We start from the raw sequence: 21,553 nt of genomic DNA on the forward strand, positions 1-21,553 counted from the left end.
GGATCGTTGTCTGTTTTCCCTCTGTTAACCCCTCCCTGCCTCATCGCCCCTTGAAACACTTGTGTATAGGCATGTTACAAATGCCATATCATATCATATCATATCATATCATATCATATCATGGATTACATCTAACACTCTCTTTCCTTCCACTTGACTCAAGCCCATGTCGACTGACTGTACGTCTTCGTTTCGTGTCCGATTGCGGTTAGAGCGGAGACCAAGGGTTGTCTAAACCCATTAGTGAAAAATGTGATTTGTCTTGGATGGATCCAAATTGCAAGAAGCTTATTCACCCACCTCTGTATTAATTACCATGCTACTGCGCCAGGGATCCCAGTTTCCAAGATGTGTTACTGTCCTATCAAGGATCAGTGCTAAACTAGTCACAGGAATGGGAGGTGGTGGGGAAGATCAGAGTTTACAAAAATCAGATTACAAAAATGTATCAAGCGAGGCATGATTTATCCTTATAAGGCATGAGATACCACCATAAACCAAGATTCATTGTGCGAAAAAATAACTTGTTCTTATTCATTGCTAATCATTCTACCAAGTAGTTGCAGAAAGGTGCATCATTTTCTTTACAAACAGCAGTGAAACATGCATGTGCGGCAAGAAATATATACAGTTCAAGACACACCTGCACAAAAACTCAGGAATCCAGTCACCTTCTTGACGGTCTCGGACCATATTTCGTAGATCTGCACAAAAAAAGCCACCAGCAAAAGCAGGAAGGAGATGATGGAGAAGGCCCTGGTGGCATCAATATCAGCTGCATGGAAGAATAAAACAGAAAATATAAAGTGCCTTAGCACTTTTTATGCATTGCTGTGACCTTCAAGCAGGCAACACTTAGGCACCATGGAAAGACTACTATTCGTTTTATTCACACATCATTTGGCCACTGCCCTTTCCACTGTAACTTGGAAGGGGTAAACTTGGGGGGAAGGGAGTATTGGCAAAAGGTTCAGGGCAAATGGTCTGGGACAGTAATATTTTGATAGTCCAGCCCAGGGGTCTGGGATCATAGTAGCCTTTGTGCATGTAGCTTCCCGCTCAAGGAAGACAGAGCTAATTTTCTCCTTCTGTACAACTGGTATAAAACCAAGATCTCATTGAATCACCCCGTTACTAAGTGAAGAAGATGTCAGAGTATATAGAGGGTCTGAAAAATATTGATTACATCGAAATTGTCAGGTGTATTTGCATAAAATATCTAACGTTCCATTGAAAATAAGGGGAGGAGGATCCCATTTGATTGATTTTCCTTATGCAGGATCTATTTCCCTACTGTTTTTATATTCACCTGCAGGTGATGATCAATGAAATTCTGATGTTGGTTAATATTGGAAGCAACATTGCTTATCTCGAATACCCTCTAAATGAGGGGCACCGGTTTTAATGTTTATTGAAGTGATTACGTGGTGATTATTCTTTTCTGTATCAGATTTGTCTTGGAATTCTCAAACAGGACTTCTTTTTGTGGTGCTTTTTGAATTTTTGCATGTTGAACATTTTTAAGATATTATAAGAACCGAAAAAAACTACCTACGACTGACTAACACTGCCCTTTGAGACTTTGTATGCAAACATGGGATAATATCCCTCCCCTCAATGCACAATCTAAAGCAAAACACACAAGGATACGCTGTTGGCATCTGCCAAATGCACCAAAAGTAAAAAGTTATGGATCAAGTGCCATTCAAATGAATAAACAAATAGGAATCAGTCTTGCCCATTATGTCACAATGGAAATGTCCCAGCCCACAATATGGGGCAAAAATAAAATAAATTAGGTATGAATACTTACATGAATGATGCCATGTATAAAACAATCACTTATGTCCCTACTTCCAAAACCATAAGTAATATATTGAATTGGAAACATTGAATCAAAATTATACCTAAATCAAAAATTGAATGATATAATTAGACACTATTGTAAACAACCTCCCTGCCCCCTAGGCATGTTGATAAACATTTGCAGAGGGTTAAACCATGACATAGAATAAAGATGAAAAATCCAAGTGCATTGAGATATGACAAAAGAAAGGTCCAGGAGTGTGATAATGGAGGAAGGCAAGATGGGGGATTGCTGGCAGCACATATCTTTATGTGAACAGTGTCTCACCTTCAGCCATTTGGCTTGCAGTAGCCACACTTCGTCCACTACCAATGCCAAACCAAATGGCTAGAATCCTTTGGCAAAAGCCGACTCACGCCAGTTCTACTGATGGCTGTGTGCTGACTATGCCAACTCCTGCTTTAGTACAAAAAATGGGGGGAGTGTCCCAAGGTCAGCAGTGGAGCGGGACTACAATATACCAATAACAATGAGGTCCAAACTGCTGGTAAAGTAATTTAAAAAAATGTTTTTGAAAATAATGATTTAAATATGGAGTGTATCGTTAACGATATCACTTGAAAATCAAATTAAATGGCTGTGTCAGACTTTAAAAGCAATCAAGATGATATTGAAGAGAAAAAAGGGGGGCAACAACATTTATTTTGATGAGTATTGTGTTACAAAGGTCAACATTTAGACCAAAAAATAAATAAGAAATACATATATAGTCAATGAAAACATTGTGACACTTATTAGACAATCTGAGATTAAACAATGATGCAACAAAGCATTTAAGCGAAAAGACATTAAGCAAAACAACAGAATAAGTCATTTGGTGGTGGCAAGACTTCAACTGTTGGAGGGAATTTTGGACACTGTCTATCTAGAACCCTGGCTCTAAGAATCCCTCACTGGACCCCAGACACCCTACCTACATTTTCTCCTGCCTCCTGAGTGCTGTATCTTTGTATACGGAACAATAGGGCGCAAGGCCCCAGGCAATTTAGGGTTTGACAATATTAGTTAGGGGTAACCTCTCTGTGGACCTTTTTGTGTGTAATACTCACCTGTGCATTCCCTTGCAGGAGTATCTTGAGTTGTATTATGCACTTGAACCTGTGATTGTATATATGTATTTTAGTTTGATGGTATTGGTTGATAAGTCTACTTGCTTGTGTTCATTTTTCTTATAGTGTATTTGGCCATAATTAAATAACTGTATTTTTATACATCCTGTCTAAGGGTAATTTGTGACTCCCATTGTGTGACCTCATTGTGGACCCTTTACACTTCCACCCCTCTGAAGATCTTAGCCTAGACCACCTGTCACTGCTACCTTAAACTGGTTTGGCTAAAGCTTCCCAGCGTTGTCCCTGTCACAATATAGGTTGGCCTTCTATACATCTGTCCACCAGGCCAGAGTATAGGAAATCAGTCTTAACAGCATTGAGGCAGAGATTGTTGGAAGTACACCAGGACTGGATGGCAGATAGGCAGTAAGGAATGATGGAGGAAGTAAGGAAAGGGTCAGAGGGAAGTTTGAAGAAGAGTTATTTGTAACCTGCATAACACTGGAAGTTAGGGGAGAGGAGGAAATGAGGTGTGCAACAGGAGCAAGATAGGTGCTAAAGAGCAGGGAGAAAGGTTGGAGCCCTGGGGGACACCGCAGGTGGAGGTAGAGGTGGGGGAGGAGAAAGAGCCTAGAACAACATGGGATGGACAGTCATTGAGGATGGATATCAGCCAGTCCAGTGCATGCTCCGAGATAACTAGGGTATCATGGAGCCGTTTATGAGGATGGAGCGGCTGACCATATCAAATGCAAAGGAGAAATCAAGTAGAATGAGAACAGCTGGAGAGTTGGAGTCAAGAGATGCAAGCAGTTCCTCACGGGTGTTGAGAAGAGCAGTTTCCATGCCTTTGGATGCTCGGAATCCAGATTGATGGTCTTGGAGGCAACCAACAAGTGGTATTACCCAAATTGTTCAAACACAATTGTTCGAATGAACAATTGACCTAATTTCAAGAGTCCGAATTGACCTTTTCACAATTGACCGAATATATATATATATATATATATATATATATATATATATATATATATATATATATATATATATATATATATATATATATATATATATATATATATATATATATATATATATATATATATATATATATATATATATATATGGTTTTGCGCCGGGTGGGGTGTTGCAGGGGGTTTCCCCCCGCATATATGTAACAATTGACCTTTACAATTCAGTCAATTGTGAAAAGGTCTATTGTCAATCGAGCAACTGTGACTCGAACAATCTGTATACAACCCAACAAGTTCAATGTGCTGGGTCAGTTAGGGAAAGACCAGCTTCTCCAAGAGGTTCCCAAGGAAGGGGGTGATAGATATGTGGCAGTTGTTGGCTGGATAAGATAGGTCTGCAGAAGGGTTTTTCAGGAGGGGGCACACAAGGGAGTGCTTGGGGAGGAGGGGAAAAATCCACTAGCAAAAAAGTGGTTGCAGGGGCAAGAGAGACAATATGGTCCTTAATGGTTCAGGAGGAACAGTGGAAGAACTGTTTAGAGGAGACCTTCGTGGAGCAGATAACTCTGGTGACCTCATCAGGTGTGATAGGAGAGAAGGAGGAGAGAAAGGCAGAGGGGGGATGGGAAGCCATAGGAGGCAGGTGTTGGGGAAGGGGAGTTGGAGAGAGACACAAGGGTGCTCAAGATGTCCTGAGTTTTTGCAGTGAAGCTTGTGGCCAGTGCGTTGCAGAGGGCTTTGGAGGGAAGATATGGGGAGGAGACTGCCGAAGGGCTGGCTAGTTCCTTGCAGATTTTAAAGAGTTCAGCCCTATTGTTGGATGCACCAGAGAAGCAAGCCTAGATGTGGGCCCTTTTCTTGGCACTGAGAGGCTGTATTTACTTTGGAGCAGGCGAAAGGTCAGTTTGTGAAAGTGTGAGCCTGAGGTCTGCCACTTCCGTTGCGCAGCTCTGCACTTACGTTTCAGGGTTGCAAGTTCAGAGTCATGCCAGGTGTTACGCTTGGAGGCATGTTTCAGGCGGATCCTCATGATTGGGGCAAGAATGTCAAGGGTATTAGTGATGGCAAGATGGAGGTTGCTGAGAGCAGAGTTAGAGGTACATTCTGTAGTGGGGAGATAGGGGGATGAAGGTAGATACGAAGGCAGCAGCTGACACTTGTTTCATCGGACGGATGTTCGTGAACAAGGTTGGCAGAGCTGGGGGAGGTGCAGTCAGAGGGCCAAGAGGACCCAGGTGAGAGGAAAGGAGAGGAATGGTCTGACCAGGGGACTGGGGTGATCAGTGGGGGAAGAGTGAAAGATCAGTGTGGATGAAGGCATCAAGAGTATGTCCAGCTGAGTAGGTAGGACAAGAAAGGAGAATGGAGAGCGAGGTGCAGAGGCCACGGAAGAGAGTGGATGATGTGATTGAGGTGTCAAGGTGGATGTTGATTTCGCCCAGAAGAGCAGGCTGGAAGAGCAGGTGGCCGGTAGATAGTTGCAATAGTCTGAGAGGAGGTTGGAGAGATGACCAGCTTGCAAACCAGGCTCTCAAAGAAAGAGTAAGGCTGGGTGGGTGTGAGGGAAGAATGGACCCACTCAGAGAAGATCAAAGCAACCCCACCGCAAGCACATTTAGGGCGAGGCTTGGAGATGATCTTATAGCCATCAGGGAGAAGGGAGTCAAAAGGAGTGACTGAGCTGGCATTGAACCACATCTCTGTAAGAGCAAGGATATCGAGATCAAGGTCTTCAAGGAGGAGGCAGTTGTCGGCAGAGTGTTTGATGGCTGAACAAGCATTAAGCGTGGCTAGATGCAAGAGGTCACCACCTTTGAAGGTTTTCCGAGGAGGCGTACAGGGGCATGGTACACCTAGTCGGAAGGTGTGGGCAGAGAGAGCGGAACAAGGAGTTGCAGGTGTGGGAAGGAATTTAATGAGGGACGGCAAGTGCTGGTCAAAGAGGAGGAGGTTAGGTTGAGGACCCTGAACCAAGATTGTGCCAGTGTGAAAGACATTAATGATACACTTGGATGATGCAAAGTCTGCCAAGAGTACTTCCCATCTAGTGCCACCATTAATGGGTATGGATGTGAGAGGAGAGAGAGTAGAGATGAGATGAGGTGTCCATAGATCTAGAGAGGGGACAGAAAATAGGATATCAGTAAAGATCTGTCGCGCTAACATAGGTGTCTTCGATATGTAGGCCAGGGTTAGTGACCAGGATGTCTTTTTTTAGACTTTTTTCATCCAGACTCTGTGAGAGGGTTGGATAGGTGATAGTGTAGCAGTTGGAGAAGGTAGGGGAGATGGTGAGTGCCACAGGGGCGGTGGAGGATAGTTTGAAGAAAGAGGAGGGGCTGCACAGCACAGTATGAGCACACACTCACCAGGCACCCTAGTAGGCAAGGGAAGCAAGAAGACAGATGTACTGGGAATACTTTAGTACCGCAGATAGGTGCAGAGATGTTAAAGAACACAGCAGGCTTCGAATCTGCAAAAAGAGGCAGAAAATGCAGTGCAAGAATGGGGTGAAGAGATTTTAGAAAACACAGCAGGTTTCAAATTTGCATAGGCACAAAATGTGATGCAAGAAGGAATAAGTGAGATTAGTAAGGCAAGGAAGGCAGAATGGCATAGGCACACCTTGGTTCAACAGTTGTTAGGTTTAGTGGAGAGTCAATGACAATGTCCAGCCATCAATCACACGTATTCTGCAGGGTGCGTAAAGATGCAGTGGTCCAAGTTCATGTGGTAACAGCCTTCCTGCCTGGAGACTGTTACATGATGTTCTGCAGGGGTGCAAGGAGGAGGGGACCCTCTGAGCCCTTCTAGGCCGGGACAGGCACAGAGAGGGGCCTTACTGAGAGGGCCTTGGTAGTGGGGGCCGCCATCTGCCTGCAGGCAACTACGTTTGGTTCAAGTAGTTAAGGGCTGCCCAATCCGAGAGGCAGCAGGCTCACCATGGATTGTTTCCTCTCCACAAGGAGGTGGTGGCCATTTTGAGCAGTTTTTTCATAATGTGGAAATCAATAACCCGTTCCCTACTGCAAAGGTAAAACACCTTCACAATAACATGCCCCAATATGTGCAGTAAGGTGGGAATATTAAAAAATCATTCAGGCGAAAAGTAGCGAGTGATGGAGCGCTCACTTCACGATTTCCAGATTTTCAAAAAACAGCTTCACAAAAGTCCATCGAGGGCTTACCTTCAGTGCGCCTCCTGCACCTTCCAAAGATGGTCAGTGGATGTTTTCTGCATACAATGCTGCAGTCTTGCCTTATGAGATGGAATGGGTGATTACAGGCACAGACAGGGGCCTTAATGAGAGGTCCTTGGTTGTGGTGGCCGGAACCCGCCTGTCGGTGCCTATGATTGGTTCAAGTAGGCAAGGGATGCCCAATCAGAGAGGCAGCAGGCTCATCATTGATGGTTCCCTGCCCATGATTAGGCGGCAGCCATTTTGAGCATTTTTTTCGTAATATGGAAATCAATAGCCCGTTCCCTACTGCCAAGGTTAAACACAATATGTACAGTAAGGTGGGAATATTCAAAAATCATTCAGGAGAAAAGTAGTGAGTGACTGAGTTCTCGCTTCACGATTTCCAGATTTTTAAAAAAACAGCTTCACAAAAGCCCAGGGCTTACCTTCAGTGCAGTAGTGGAAAGGTGCTTCTGCACCTTTCAAGGATGGTCAGTGGATGTTTTCTGCACACAATTCTGCAGTCTTGCCTTATGAGATGGAATGAGTGATTTCAGGCACAGACAGAGGCCTTACCCAGAGGTCCTTGGTTGTGGGGGCCCGCTTCCACCTGCCGGCGCCTACAATTGGTTCAAGTAGGCAAGGGCTGCTCAATCAGAGGCCGCAGGCTCACCATGGATTGTTTCCTCCCAATGAGGAGGCAGCGGACATTATGAGCAGTTTTTTCGTAAAGTGGAATTCAATAGCTCATTCCCTACTGCAAAGGAAAAACACCTTCACAATAACATTCCCCAATATGCGCAGTAAGGTGGGGATATACAAAATTCATTCAGGCGAAAAGTAGCGAGTGATGGAGCCCTCGCTTCACGATTTCCAGATTTTTTAAAAACAGCTTCACAAAAGCCCATCAGCGCTTACCTTCAGTGCGGTAGTGGAGCGCTGCTCCTGCAGCTTCCAAAGATGGTCAGGTGATATTTTATGCACACAATGCTGCAGTCTTGCCTTGTGAGATGAAAATGCAGGTTGAACTCAGGATCACGTCCAAACAAATAATGGTCACACAAATATATATAGATAATATATATTTATATTACCCAAAGAAGCTCTTGGTAAAAATAGTGATCAACAAAAAATGTGATGAGAAAGTGCAGCGTCCGTTTTAAGACATCCTCATTACCCTTCCTCGCTTGGACTCATTTATATTTTTATTTCATTTATTCATGAAAACACAGGGAAAACAATACTTTTTTTGCAAAAAACATATACAAAATGTAACATTGATAAACAGAGCGGAGGAAATGAGTCCTTTACAATGGGGTGATAGAATGTGACTTGAAGACGGATGTTGCAGGGGAAGGTGGAAAAATAAACCCAGGATGAGGACAGGGCAGAATGACATAGGAATGAGATGGCAGAGAAGGTCCTAAATTAAGGATGGAGGGGTGACCGAAGAGGTGCTGTAGGGTTGTCTGTCAATGGTAGGGAGAGAGGAAAACAGGGTAATGCAATAGCGTAGAGTACTAGGAAACAGGTTCTTTAGAAAGGAGTGCTTTGAGGTTGGATATAAATAGTGGTAGAGCTGGAGAGGAACAGAGAGGGTGAGGAAGAGCATTCCAGAGAAGGGGAGTAAGGAGAAAGAGCAAGCAGAAATGAGAGGGAGAGCTGGGGGCTTAAGTGGTGGGCAGGCGAGTGAGCCAGGGATGATCGTAATGGAGAGTAGGGAAGTGATATGACCGGTTCTATGTGATTTAACTGCATTCTGGAGGTCAAACACCAAAAAAGACCAATTTATTTTGGTTGTTTTGGTGTCGCCTGCAAAATGGCATAGCATCACACTGGGCCTCGACTTTCGCTGTGCCCTCAGTTTTTAAGGTATAAGGGGGGGTTTCGCCCCTAACTCCCCTTTCACGCCCGTCCCCCCTACTATTCCGCACCAGACTTTCCCATCACTCATTACATTTCAACTTGCACCCCACCCCTCTCATTCCCTATATATATATAAATATATATATATTCACACACCTCTCCCTCACATACATGTACACACACACATGCACACACCCAAAGAAACACGTACCTTACCTCAACAATGTCCCTGGCCGGACTGCACCTGGCAGCCCCTGAACATACCCTTCTGCCTCTCAGGGAGCAGCCGTCATTCTCAAAATGGCCACGCACCGAGAGGAGGACAGCGTCAAAAGAGCAAGGTAAGAGCGGGTGGCGGGCGGTGGTTGGGGTGGAGATGAAGTTTAAAGGTGCCTTAGAGGGGTTTTAGGATCGATTTAGAAAGACTGACATTGATTTTATTTGTTCTTTCTAAATTGATTTTTTGGTTCTGTCTTAATAAAACAATTTTTTTCACTTAGGACTATATGAGCAGATAGGTATGGTGGGGCGGCTCCATGGATCATTTTAAAGATTATGAGAATAAGTCTATACTTAGCCCTTTGTTTCATAGATAGTCAGCCAATCTGGTGACGGGAAGAAGAGGTAGAGGTTAAGCGAGAAAGGTTGAAAAGTGTGCAGACTACAAAGTTGAGGACTTTATCCAGAGGTGAAAAGTATAGTTGGGTAGGCCATAGAGGAGACTGGAACAGTATTCCGATCTTGAAAGGTTGAAGGTGGAGATTAGCTGTTTAGCAGTATTGAAAGGAAAAAGATGATACATTTTTCTGATATTGAGGAATTTGAGTCTGGCTGCATTGGCAGACTTGGAGATGAAGTCTGAGAAATTGTGTGATGGGTCGAACATGACACCAAGCTAGTGAGTAGAAGCAGAGTAAGGAAGGTAGTCAGTAGAGAAGAGAAGAAGAGGGGAGAAGAAGAGATGGCCTGTCTGGATGGGAAGTAGAAAACATCAGTTTTGATGGCATTGACCATGAGCGAGTGCGATGTACCAATATTTGATGGCAGAGAGACAGCTTGACACTTTTGACAACGGCTAGTCGGATAAGTAATAAAAGGACAATAACATCTGAGTGGCATCAGCAAAGAGTTGATAGGAGAAGCCGTAAGAGGATATCAGGGTGCCAAGAGCTGAAGTATAGAGAGTGAAGAGAAGTGGACCAAGGACAGACCCTTGGGGAACTTCAACAGTAAATGGGGGGGGAGGTAAGGCTGTTCCAGGACACCTGGAAGTGTCAGTGGGCAAGGTATGATGCAAACCAAGCGAGGGCCTTATCTCTGACGATAAGGAGAGATAATGTAAAGAGAAGGTCAGCATGGTCAACAGTATCCAAGGCAGCAGAGATTGAGAATAATAAGAACTGATGAAAGGTTAGCATGACAAGCAGAAGAGATGAAGTTGCTGACATTGTGGCAAGCTCTCGCGGTAGAATGCAGAGTTCGGAATCCCGGTTTGAAAATGGTCCCGGAGGTTGTGTGTATCCACAAACTCACTGAGTCGATTGAATACTTCTTACTCTAGGATTTTGGAATAGTGTGGTAGTTGAGAGGTAGGGTGACATTTGGCAAGACAGTTAGAATCTAGGTTTCCTAAGGAGAGGGATGGCAGTAGCTGTTTTATAGGAGGAAGGAAAAGTGGTATTGTCAAGAGAGGAGTTGAAGATGAAAGCAAGATGTGGAGCAACACTGGGAGCTATGTCCAGGGACAGTGGGTCATTATGGGCACAGGATGAGTTGGCCTTGAGGAGTAGGCCAAGAATCACTTTAGGGTTGGTGGGGCCAAAGGAAGACATAGTAGCTGGAGATGAGAGTATAGGTGGTGGATAAAAGTGAGCAGGATTTGAGGATAGAAGGCAAGTAGCAAGCAAGGGTGTTGTGAATGGTAAACATTTTTAGGAGCAAAGTACAAAGCAATATCATTTGCAGAATTAGTAGTGGAGATGGAGGTGGGTTTTGGAGGTGAGTGAATATTCCTTACCACTCATTTGTCCTTCTCACTTCTCAGTCAGCCTTTTCACTCATCAGTCCTAACTCTACATGCCTCCTTCTCATATTTCATCCCTCTTCCTCATCCCGCCTCCTCACCCATCACACATGATATATTTTAGGGCATTATTACTAGTCCTCCAAGTGATTTCTAAGGAATTCATTATGGTAAGGCTGAGGGTGGCTAGGGGGATATAAACTTATGTTTATAATGCCAAAGCAAAATGGGTGAAGAAACCAACCAACACGCTACCAGATTATATTCAATGATAACTTGAGAACCAGACCAGAAGCCCCCAATTTATCATAATAAAAGGCCATTTTAATATGTAATTGGGTCCCGGCTTCCGAAAAACTGAGTACAGCGGGAGGCAGATCTAGTGTGGGAAATGCCTGTGGCCAATTTATCACCTGTGAAGATATCCAAGCAAGCCCTATCCTTTAATACTTTCCTGAGATCCTACGGCTTACGAATTGTTAATGGTTGGACAACATCTGGCAAACAAACATTTATTGGTCATCATAGGTCATCCTTAATAGACTATTTTATAGTTACAGTGAATGAATGGAATCTTGTAGTGGAGATTGAAGAGATAAAGTGCGATGAAAGTGATCAGCTTCTACTTGCCTTGACTTTCATAAATCCTGGTCAGAAGAGGAATAATGTGGTTATAAATGAGGGAGAATTAGTACATTCGAGAAGAACGCTACAATGGGTGATGGCGCGTCATGAGGAGGTCCTTCATGAATTACTAAAAATGACGAAGGATGAAATTATGTCCCACCTTGTCCCTGCTCTCCCATGGGATGGCCATCAGGGGGTGTATGGCAAGAATATAGAAGCCCTGGATTTTTTTATTTGTATTAATTAATACAATTATGCTGGTAATTCCATCTCTGAAAGGGTTATCTGATAATCATACTGCCCTTTAATAAGCTTCAGACCAAAAGCATAATGTACACATGTGCCCTGCTGCATCAGTAGCCTGATCTGCAGCACCTGCTCTCCAGTGGCACAGAGCTGGTTCAGAGGTCAAGTGGGCCTAGTTGACAGCAGCTGCAACAGCCACGTACCTGCAGCGCAGTGACTCCAATTAAGATATGCATTCTGTTCCAAAAACGACATTACTTTGACTATGCTGTCCTGGTTGCACGTACAACTTTAAGCAAGCCATACCTGAGTTTAAGTATGGGGGCAGTATTTCTCATAGTTATTCAAGCGACATCAATTTGATATCGAACATGTGCCAGCCCTGTGAGGCCAGCTCAGCTGATGTATGGATTTGTGTATTCTCCCACAGACAGGCTGTCTTTGATGCTGCTAGCAAGACTGCAGCCTTGCAGGTTGCCTGTCTTTATACCATTGTGAGGGAAGGTAACACCATGCCCAGAGAGACAGCTGCTCAACAGGAAGCTGTCCTAGGAACAGGAATCAAAGGTTGCACCCATTCACAACAGGATTATCCTTACACCAGGGTGCTGCACACCAAAAGGGCATTTGATCCTATTGAGAAGGTAAGGGGTCAAGGTTAGTGTAGACAGAGGGAGCTGTTTACAGCCTTACAGCCAGAGGAATGTTTTGCCATCTTGTTTTTCTGCTTCTATTTTTCCTTCCTGTCCTCTTTACTTCCATTAGCACAAAACACTTTGGGTGTAGTTTCAGAAGGAAACGTCCACTTGTTCTAAGAACAAGGACTGGCGCCCTAATACCTTTAATCCAATAACCTATGCATGTTTGCCTTTAAAAGAAGTGGTCTTCCACTCCTTCTTTGTTTCATCCTTAAACAGAAACCAGAGGATAAATTCAATGGCCCTCTGTTGGGAGAGTTGATCTTTCCAAAGTCCTCCACCAATGAGGTGAAGTGTCCAGGCAGAGGGATGCTCAATACCCGAACCATCCCCAGGGATCTGAGTGGGGTGAACTGCTTCTCAGACAATACCTGCCTCTTCCAGCGTATTGGTACCCAGGAGCTCAACATGTTGAACAATGGAGCGTCACTTGCCGACCTTACCCAGATGTTACCATCTCTTGAATACTACCTTCGAACCATTTGGAGCTGCTACATTCAACGAGACTAGACACCGCTCACTGCTTGGATCAACGCGACTTGCTGCAGCTAAACCTGGCTCAAGCTGCTCGCACAACAATGCAAAACCTGGTTTGGCGCTGTTGAACCACCAGAACTGCAACCATGTATTATTGACTGCTAACTGCCCCCCTCAGTCCACTCATAGGCCCTAGAGACTGGTTAGGTCACTTTGATGCCTTTTGCACACAAGGACATATCCCTTTAAAGAATATCATGGCTTTCACTTACCTTTCTCCCCTGATGCATGACCCACGGTGCGGCATCTTGCTATCTTTGCTTATTCTGTGTTCTTTCCTCAGTGATGGCTGTTGTGAGTCTTTTCTATTTCTTGATTCTTGAATTTGGTGTATTTAATTAAATATATATATATATATATATATATATATATATATATATATATATATAAAAGTTCATTTGAGCCAAGTCACACATTCCACAATGCCACTTAGTAGACATCGCTGGAAGTTCACCTCCAGTTCTGAGCCAAAACAGCAAGGCATTGTGGGTATGCAGATTAACTCAAATGCAAACCTTTTTCTCCAGGAAATTGTCTTTGTCTATGGGGCAGTGCTATTTTACAGCACACTGATCACCTTCGGGCTGGGGCGCTTTACAAATGCAAATAAATAAATACAAATAGAAATGTAAATGAAATACTATTGTCACTCGTGCCTATTCCTGGGAATCATGATGGTAGCCAAAGTTAGGTGCCCGCTCGCTCGCTCGTATAGACAATTTGTGCTATGCTGATGAGCTATGTAGTCTTGTAAACACAAATCGCAATCAGTATTGTGTTGCTATCAGCACTGTGATAGCCCCATGTGGCCCTCTTTCATTTCAAGAAGACACCAATAAACGCTGTGTTTAAAGGGCAAGTGCAGATATTGTTTACTTACATAATTTACATCACATTGTTCAACATTCACTGAACACCTCTAAAAAATAATTCTGTGAGAGATACAAAGAGAGAGAGGGGGATGGTCATCTATGTTTTTTGAAACTCTTGCACCATAATGCATTTAAAGACATATTCAGCTGTCCATTTAACTTAAGGGTCCACCATACCATCCTGTGTTAAAATCCCTAGTTTTGTCCCTCACACTTATACCCAAGTAGATAAGGCTAAACTGTTAATTGCCCAAGAGAATGGCTCCCTTCTGCTGGGTTTGTGATCACAGTTCACCCCAGGAATTTCAATATTTCTCACCAGAGGGAATGACCCCTTCCCCTGGTTATTGTATTCTTAACACAGCCAAGTTCAAACAATGTTCACCAGGGGGAGTGACTCCCTTTCCCTGGTTGAAAGTGTCTTCAAACAAAAAACAGCCCAACAACCCTTTTCTTCTTGGGACGTTGATGTATCAGGGGGAATACCTCCCTTCCCCTGATTGAAAAGTTATTTTAACACTTTGTAGTCAAAGGCCAAGGGGAATGACTACCTTTCCCTTGCTGGAAGCTTTTTCCTACTTCCGCCATTACTATAAGGAGATTGACTCCCTCCTCCGGATGCTTCTCATTACAACATGCTAATCACACTAGACCCAGGGTGAATGACTATCTTCACCTGGACACTCCAGTGTCTCCTCTGTTCAGTGCCATATAAAGTTCCAACAGAGGTTGGGTCCCAGACCAATGTTCTTCTTCTTTGGCTCTGCATCCCTGGTTCACAAACCTGCCAAGTACTGCCAAGGGGAAGATGATTCATATTATTTTCTTGGTTGGGGTTACTTTCCCTGGTCTCTCTTATTCTTCTTGTGTATGGGTCCTTCACCAGTCTCCGGTGGTCAGTGGGATTTCCCAATCCGCTGACACAAAGAAGAGGATCTTTCAGGTCAGTCTGACCAGTGCTCCAGATAAGATTTTGATGTGGGAGTATTTTACGCATGATTTTTGAAATTAGCGAGTAAATGCAATTTCAAGAGAGTAAAGATGAGCTTTCTCCTCTGCAAGAGAGTAGAACGTATCCAACATATACACCCAATGCATACGTAAAGTCAGACCCGTAGACAAAAAGAGTTGTAGATCAAAGTTGTCTGGCTTGCCTTTAACCATTTTATAACACTTGTGGAAAATATTCAGCCATAAAATAACTTGTGAGTACATGCTACATACGCAGCTTCCTTTTCTATAGATTCAGACTAATGCATTTCCTGCAGATGGAGCTTGAGTAAGCAAGTGTTACAGTTAGTGCTCCAGATAAGATTTTGAGGTGGGAGTATTTTACTCCCTATTTTTGAACTTTGAGAGTAAATGTGATTTTAAGAGAGTAAAAATGACTTTTCTCCTTCGCAAGAGAGTAAAATGTATGCGACATCCAGCCAACGTGTGAAAAAACTATATGGAAATCATTACTATGCGGCAGCTTTCTGTATTGAGACAGAATACACCTTTCATTATTTGTGGCCATTTGATCTCGCCTTTATATATTTAAATGTTGAAATCACAAAAATCTAGCCAATTATATAGTAAAGCATACATGAATTTGTATTGTGGGTTTTGAGATTCGATAGTAGAATGGTCTTTTGATGCTTAATGAAAGTCCTAATTTCCGCAAGCTATTACTACCTAATGGTATGCCAATGTTATGATACAACAGTGCAGAGAGGCAAGGACTCCATGCTAAATTCTATATCTAATCTAGTGGTCAAATGGTTATTTACATAGCTCTTTTGGCAAAGCGCTGTACATAGAACATATTTATCACAATTACCACCAAACCAAAGTCGGTACTCCTTTATCGACCTCGAAAGGATGAAAGGCTGAGTTGGACTTGCCGGGATTCGAACCCGCAACCCACAGACCACGTAGAGATTGCAGCCACGAGTGCTTAACCGGCTGAGCTATCTTATTGGCTAACATCCTTCAGAGGTTGGTTAACTGAGTATCGACTGAGGTATAATGATCACAGTACCTAGATGTATGTCGAACCATTGATGAAGCGCTACATAAAGTTAAATACCTATCTGGATTATCACAGGACAGGTTTTGCTGAGTTTCTATTTCAATAACCAGAACAGCACTTGCACTTTCTTGAGAGTCAGGTTTTGGATGTTTTATTTATAGTCTTGAAGATTTGCGAGGCTAGAACACCTGTGATCAGTGTAATGACAATTACTCACCCTTGAGCAAAGACTCTGCTGCTACTGACCATTTATAGTAATGTACCCAATTGACTGCAAGGTTGAATGGATGTAAACTAGACTATGCATAGTCATCATTTTACACACTGTTTTTATAATTTGACTGTAAATTAAATTAGAAGTGTAAAAATGATCTGCCTCTGCATGATTATGCACACAGCACCGGAACTCTGAAAAATACAATTTTGCAATACTGGTTTGCTTTCACTGGAAAAAAAGCATAACTTGTTTTAAAAAAAAAAGAAATTCTCAATTGCAACTTAGTTTTCCATCTTATTAATTATACAATCCTAAAATTCTAGGGAAACATGCACAGTGCTTCTGAAGCTGAATGGAAAGAAACCATTCCTTTTATCAGTGTGCAGTTTATTTTTTTGAAAGGCTTCAGAGAAATGCATTCTGTTTCAGAGGTGGCTTGCAATTACATCCATGTAGATAAAAATCACAAGAAGCCTTCTGGTTTCTGGCAAGTAACCTGACCTTTGCACTGCCCTCTGCTTTAAACCTGTGGGTAAACGTACCCAGGAAAATAATAAAGCTGGCGTATTTACAAGATTTTCATGCATAAAAAGGCCTGGTACTCTCCTTATCTGGAGCCACGGTTACAGTACAGAACTTGCTTACATAGTTTGAAAGAAGTGAAAGCAGTCAACAAAAAAGTGCTAGGCTAGAGTTTAGGAACTATATAACTTAAATCAATGTCTATAACATGTTCTGTGTGTTGTTCTCATTGGGAAGATTACATGTGGTCTCCTTTCCTATAATTTAAAACCAACTTCACAAATTCTGAAAATAACATGCAACGCTTCACAAATAAAAGTGTTACCCTTACGTAGAGCCAAGGTAATCTGTTTTGACCACCAAGTATTCCACACATTACTCACTAGCCAGAATCAACTTTTACTGGCTTACATGGTAGCTCGGAGCAAGGTGAACCGAGCCACCCATTACACAATCACACACTAAAACATGAAAAAACAGCCTGATACACTTAAAAAGCAAGCTGATTATAGGTGTGTGTGATTGTCACCTAGAGAATGGCGGTAGACGGATCAGTCTACAACAGCTTATAGATTGTTGCAAACATCTGCATCCACTAACACTCCTGGCTGTACAGTACATGACTGCCCTGTTTCGGTGTGAAGTTTAGTCTCTGGCAGATAAAGTCTCTATGTTCCAACCATGCATAAGAGGATTGAATATGCAAGTCTCCAGGCTTTCTGTGTCCTTGCTAATACACACACCCATCAAATGTATATAATGCTTTTGAAAGCATCACGGCAGAAACAAAGTACTACGGTGAAGAAAACCTACAAGAATTCAGTTAATTTTAGTTTTCTTTTGTCTAGGTGTGTATGGCTGTGAAAGCCTGGCTGGACGTCTGTTCTTCCTTGCATGCCATAGTTTTATTGCAGTAGTTGGGTCAAAGTCCCTAAAGGATGGTCCTAACATAACGATTTTCATCAAGGTGTTTATGGTTTCATGGAGCACCTGAATTTTGTTTTAATCCTGTTTTGTGTGCTAAACGCACGTTTGCATTCTACACTGGTTACACACAGACATAAAGCAATTTTGCATACTTTTGCAATATTTGGCATCAAATCACCATGTAGACTAGCAGCACGCCTGCAGATTTGTGTCAGACTGCAACCCTTATAGCTCCCCTTAATCATACTATGCAACAGAGGCCATTCCTTTTTCTGTAAAGTTTGGCCATCTAATAAAGAAGAAATCTAATTTTCCTCAACATGCAGGCCTTCGCTGTCATACTGAATTCTTACTTCTTTTGCTTGTCCATAAAATGTGGATATTCCATTGAGTGCTTCCCCGATTTCTGACTCACTATTGTCTAAAACTGTTGCTGGTTCTAACAAGTTACCCAAATGAGTAAAAATGGCATTATCCTCATTTTGAAATCTCTTCCCAATGTTTTCCTTTAGATTTGTGACATACTGTTCTCTTAATAAGTTAAACTCAGCATCAGAAAGAGAACTATAAGATAGTATTACACCTTTTAGTGAGATACATTTGCCATCTGTGTCAGGCGACCCAACGATAATCTCAAGTTGCCTAAATTATCACCATCCTCTTTGAGTAAGGATTCAAGACTAAAGTAGCATCTACCAATGGCTGAATTTCAGTAAATAGTAAAGTCTGTTTCTGCAATTCCCGGCACAGAATTCCCACAACATTATGTACATCTAACATAAATGCAGTAATAACGACTGACATGTAGCTGCTAAAGTATTTGTGCAGTGAAGATGCAGTAGCGTTCCCATCAACAGCAAGCTCTGATAGAGAAACTACAACCGAAGGGTAGCCTCTGTGGACTGCTTCAACCGCTTTTCTCATACTAAGCCACCTAACCGAGTGTGTCTCTTTCATTTTTAAAACATGATCGTCCATTACTTCTTGCTCTTTCTCAAGTTTTGTTGTTCTCATTGCAGAAGTATGAAATAGGGCATATAAAGAATTAAACCGGGATGTAAATTTGTCGAGGACTGGCATTTTCTTCATAGAGTCTGTGCATGCTAGACTGAGTCTGTGTGCAAGACAATGTGTTTGTGTAAGGACTGGTGAGTATTTGGCCCGGAGTTGCACACCAACCGCTGTCTTTGATCTCAACATAACTGCAGCGCCATCAGTTCCAAGAGATACAAGCTTTCCCATATCAAGACCAATACTCTTCATTTTTTCAGTCACCCGTGCTACAATTGTGCTTGCTTTGCCGTCGTCAATGCGTAAATTACACAAACACTTAGTAATTGGTGCTCCTGTACTATCAAGGTACCGGACACAAATAGCCAGTTTCTTTTGAACACTAAGATCCTGACTTTCATCTATCATAATACCAAACACAGGTGATTGCTTTAGTTGCTTAAATAGTTGTTTTTCCATCACAGATGCAATGCTACTTTGTACATCCTTCACCGAATCCCAGCTTACATTTTTGTAATCTTTACTGTGTACAGTAGTAACTCCATTCTTAGCTTGAAGTTCAAGTAAACTATTTACTTTTTCGAATGGCAATTCCTCTTTTGCTGCATAAAATACTGTACTGAACAATATTTTGTCATTCTCTTCTACAACAATGATGACATCTTCCTCACTGTCACTACTACCTAGACATTCTGAATCGATGTTCGACATCACAAGGTATGCAATTTTCCGTTCAGCAGTTTGACGATCTTTGGAATCCTTGTAGCCCAATATGGTTGATAATTGAACATTGATGGCTCCTTCCTGTCCCCATACATTACAAACGTTTGCCTTAACACAAACTTTACATAGAAGTCTCCTATTGCCTTGTTCATCCATTTTTGTTTCTAACCATGGATACCCAACTTGCCATTCAGCAAAAGTGCTATCTTTAACATTTTCTCCTGTATGTTTTATTTTCTGCTGCTCAACTTTGTCAACTAAGTTGCGAATAATGTCATGTACAATTGCTCCACATAACAGTACAGGATCTTCCTGGGCTTTTTTGTACTAGGCGCAAAGAAATATAGCAGTGGTCTCTTTGTAGCCATATTAGCTGTCCTCCCTCTGCGTTTCTTTTCTTGCTTCTCCCTAGAATTCTGCCACTGCCAGGTACCTTGTTCTTACCTGGAAAACAGCATGAACAACTCACCCTTCCTGACATGACCTTTCATTCTATATTAGTTATGCAATTGAACATAAAGTTGTTCAAAACTTATCATAGCTTGAGCTATTGAAATTGGCTACAGCGTACTATTCATAACATAATAAAGATCCCTCCTGGCAATGCTCTTAAAATGCCAACCAGATAGTAAGAGTAGTGCCAAGTGTGTAGACATTCATCTCTGCAATTAGCGTGATTCCTTTCCCATGTACTTGAAGTTCTAAGTACATGGGCTGGGGTGGCTCTTCTGTGCCCGCCTCCCCACTTTTAGTTCAGCTCTTTGGAGTCCGAGTACAGGTTGGTCCAGCAGAGCCTCTGATACTCTGGTTTTGCTGCTTATTGATCATATACCAATGAAGACCAGGAAACATTGGTATATAGGGGTCTACGAGATGGCATTAATGTGCAGTGACCAGGGGGATTGTTTTCTTAACTTAAGCTTGAACTCCATTCAAATCTATGACTGTTCACAAAAGGTGACCGGGACCCACAAGACTGCATCAATTAATAAATGTAGGAAGCTACAGAAGCACACACAATTTAGCTAACTTGGGGGAAAGGAAGAAACCAACTCACTCCCAGAAATGGTAATCCAGTGAAGAACAGACTACTTGGGTAAATTGTGTATACTTCACCCAAAGCTTGGTAACGTCTGTTTGCATCTCTCTGCATTGCTATTTTACATTTAAACAGCGCCCCTCCACATCCATCCCTCTATAATCCCCATATGTACCTGGTCGTCTAGTAGCAACAGCACAGGGCTCCTTCTTGGTCACCTCTCCTGATATTGCAGTCTGCCATTAAACCCCCAGGGCTCAGGTCAAAGCAAAATGGGTTGGCCGGAGTCGTCAAAGTGCGCAAATGCAAGCAGGAAGGGAGAGACAGGGCTGGCAGGGGCCACTTCAGAAAATAGACGGGGTACACTTGGAGGCTCTGCCCCCGTCTACACCCCTCCCCCACTGTCTGGAGACAAACTATCAAAGTATATTTTAAAGCGCAATATGCAGAGAGGTGATGGAAGTCTTTCGTGAAAGTAGCAGCTTTAAAGTTTTACTGTGTTTGTTCAAGTACATTTTTCTGAACAAACACAGTAAAACTTTAACACAGCCAGTTTTGGGGAAAGGCTTCCCTCACCTCTCTGCCTAACAAAATGCAAGTGCACACATCCAGGGGTGCGCCTAGGCTAAGATTTAGATGGGGGTAACCCTTCAAATGTTGGGAGAAGCACTAACTTCAGAGACGGTGGAGGGGTGGCAAACTTACTTGTGTAGGGGCATTCAACTTGATTACTTGTAATGAGAGTATTCTAGTGCAGCTTCAATGTTACAATCAGTTAACTCTCTCCTTCAAGTCTGAAGCACCCACTTCGTGCAGATCCTGAAGGTCCTAGAAAGTGTCAAAATGGCAGATGGTGTGCAATGAAAGACTCAATATCACAGCATAACAGGACATTGCAGAGTGTGGTCAAGTACACTGGACGGCCCGAGCAACTTCAGTGGCTGTGAGCAAGAGGGGAGAAAATGTAATGTTGGTTCTACCAGTCTGCTATACTAGAATCTCTGGTGCACGGAATGCCTGGTGAGACTGTTTGCCTGTCAAATCCAGTGTTACGAGACTGGAGGAGGGCCAGTGCAGCAATAATGCATCTATGCAGCAGTTTTGGAGCTACTAGCATAGGAGCACCAGCGTACACCAATGTGGCACTGAACTTATT

The 21,553-nt window shown here is 42.8% G+C and overlaps 1 protein-coding gene across 1 annotated transcript in view; it reads right to left on the bottom strand.

Moving 5' to 3' along the window:
- Nucleotides 1–21,553, bottom strand: part of LOC138449973 (epithelial membrane protein 1-like) — a 135,725-nt gene that overhangs the window by 9,470 nt on the left and 104,702 nt on the right. The window contains exon 3 of the mRNA XM_069604806.1: nt 644–775. Coding sequence (XP_069460907.1) covers nt 644–775 — 132 coding nt within the window. The remainder of the gene's footprint in view (nt 1–643; nt 776–21,553) is intronic.

Source organism: Ambystoma mexicanum, chromosome 1p, assembly GCF_040938575.1.
Source record: "Ambystoma mexicanum isolate Mex_15411 chromosome 1p, UKY_AmexF1_1, whole genome shotgun sequence".
Taxonomy (NCBI): Eukaryota; Metazoa; Chordata; class Amphibia; order Caudata; family Ambystomatidae; genus Ambystoma; species Ambystoma mexicanum.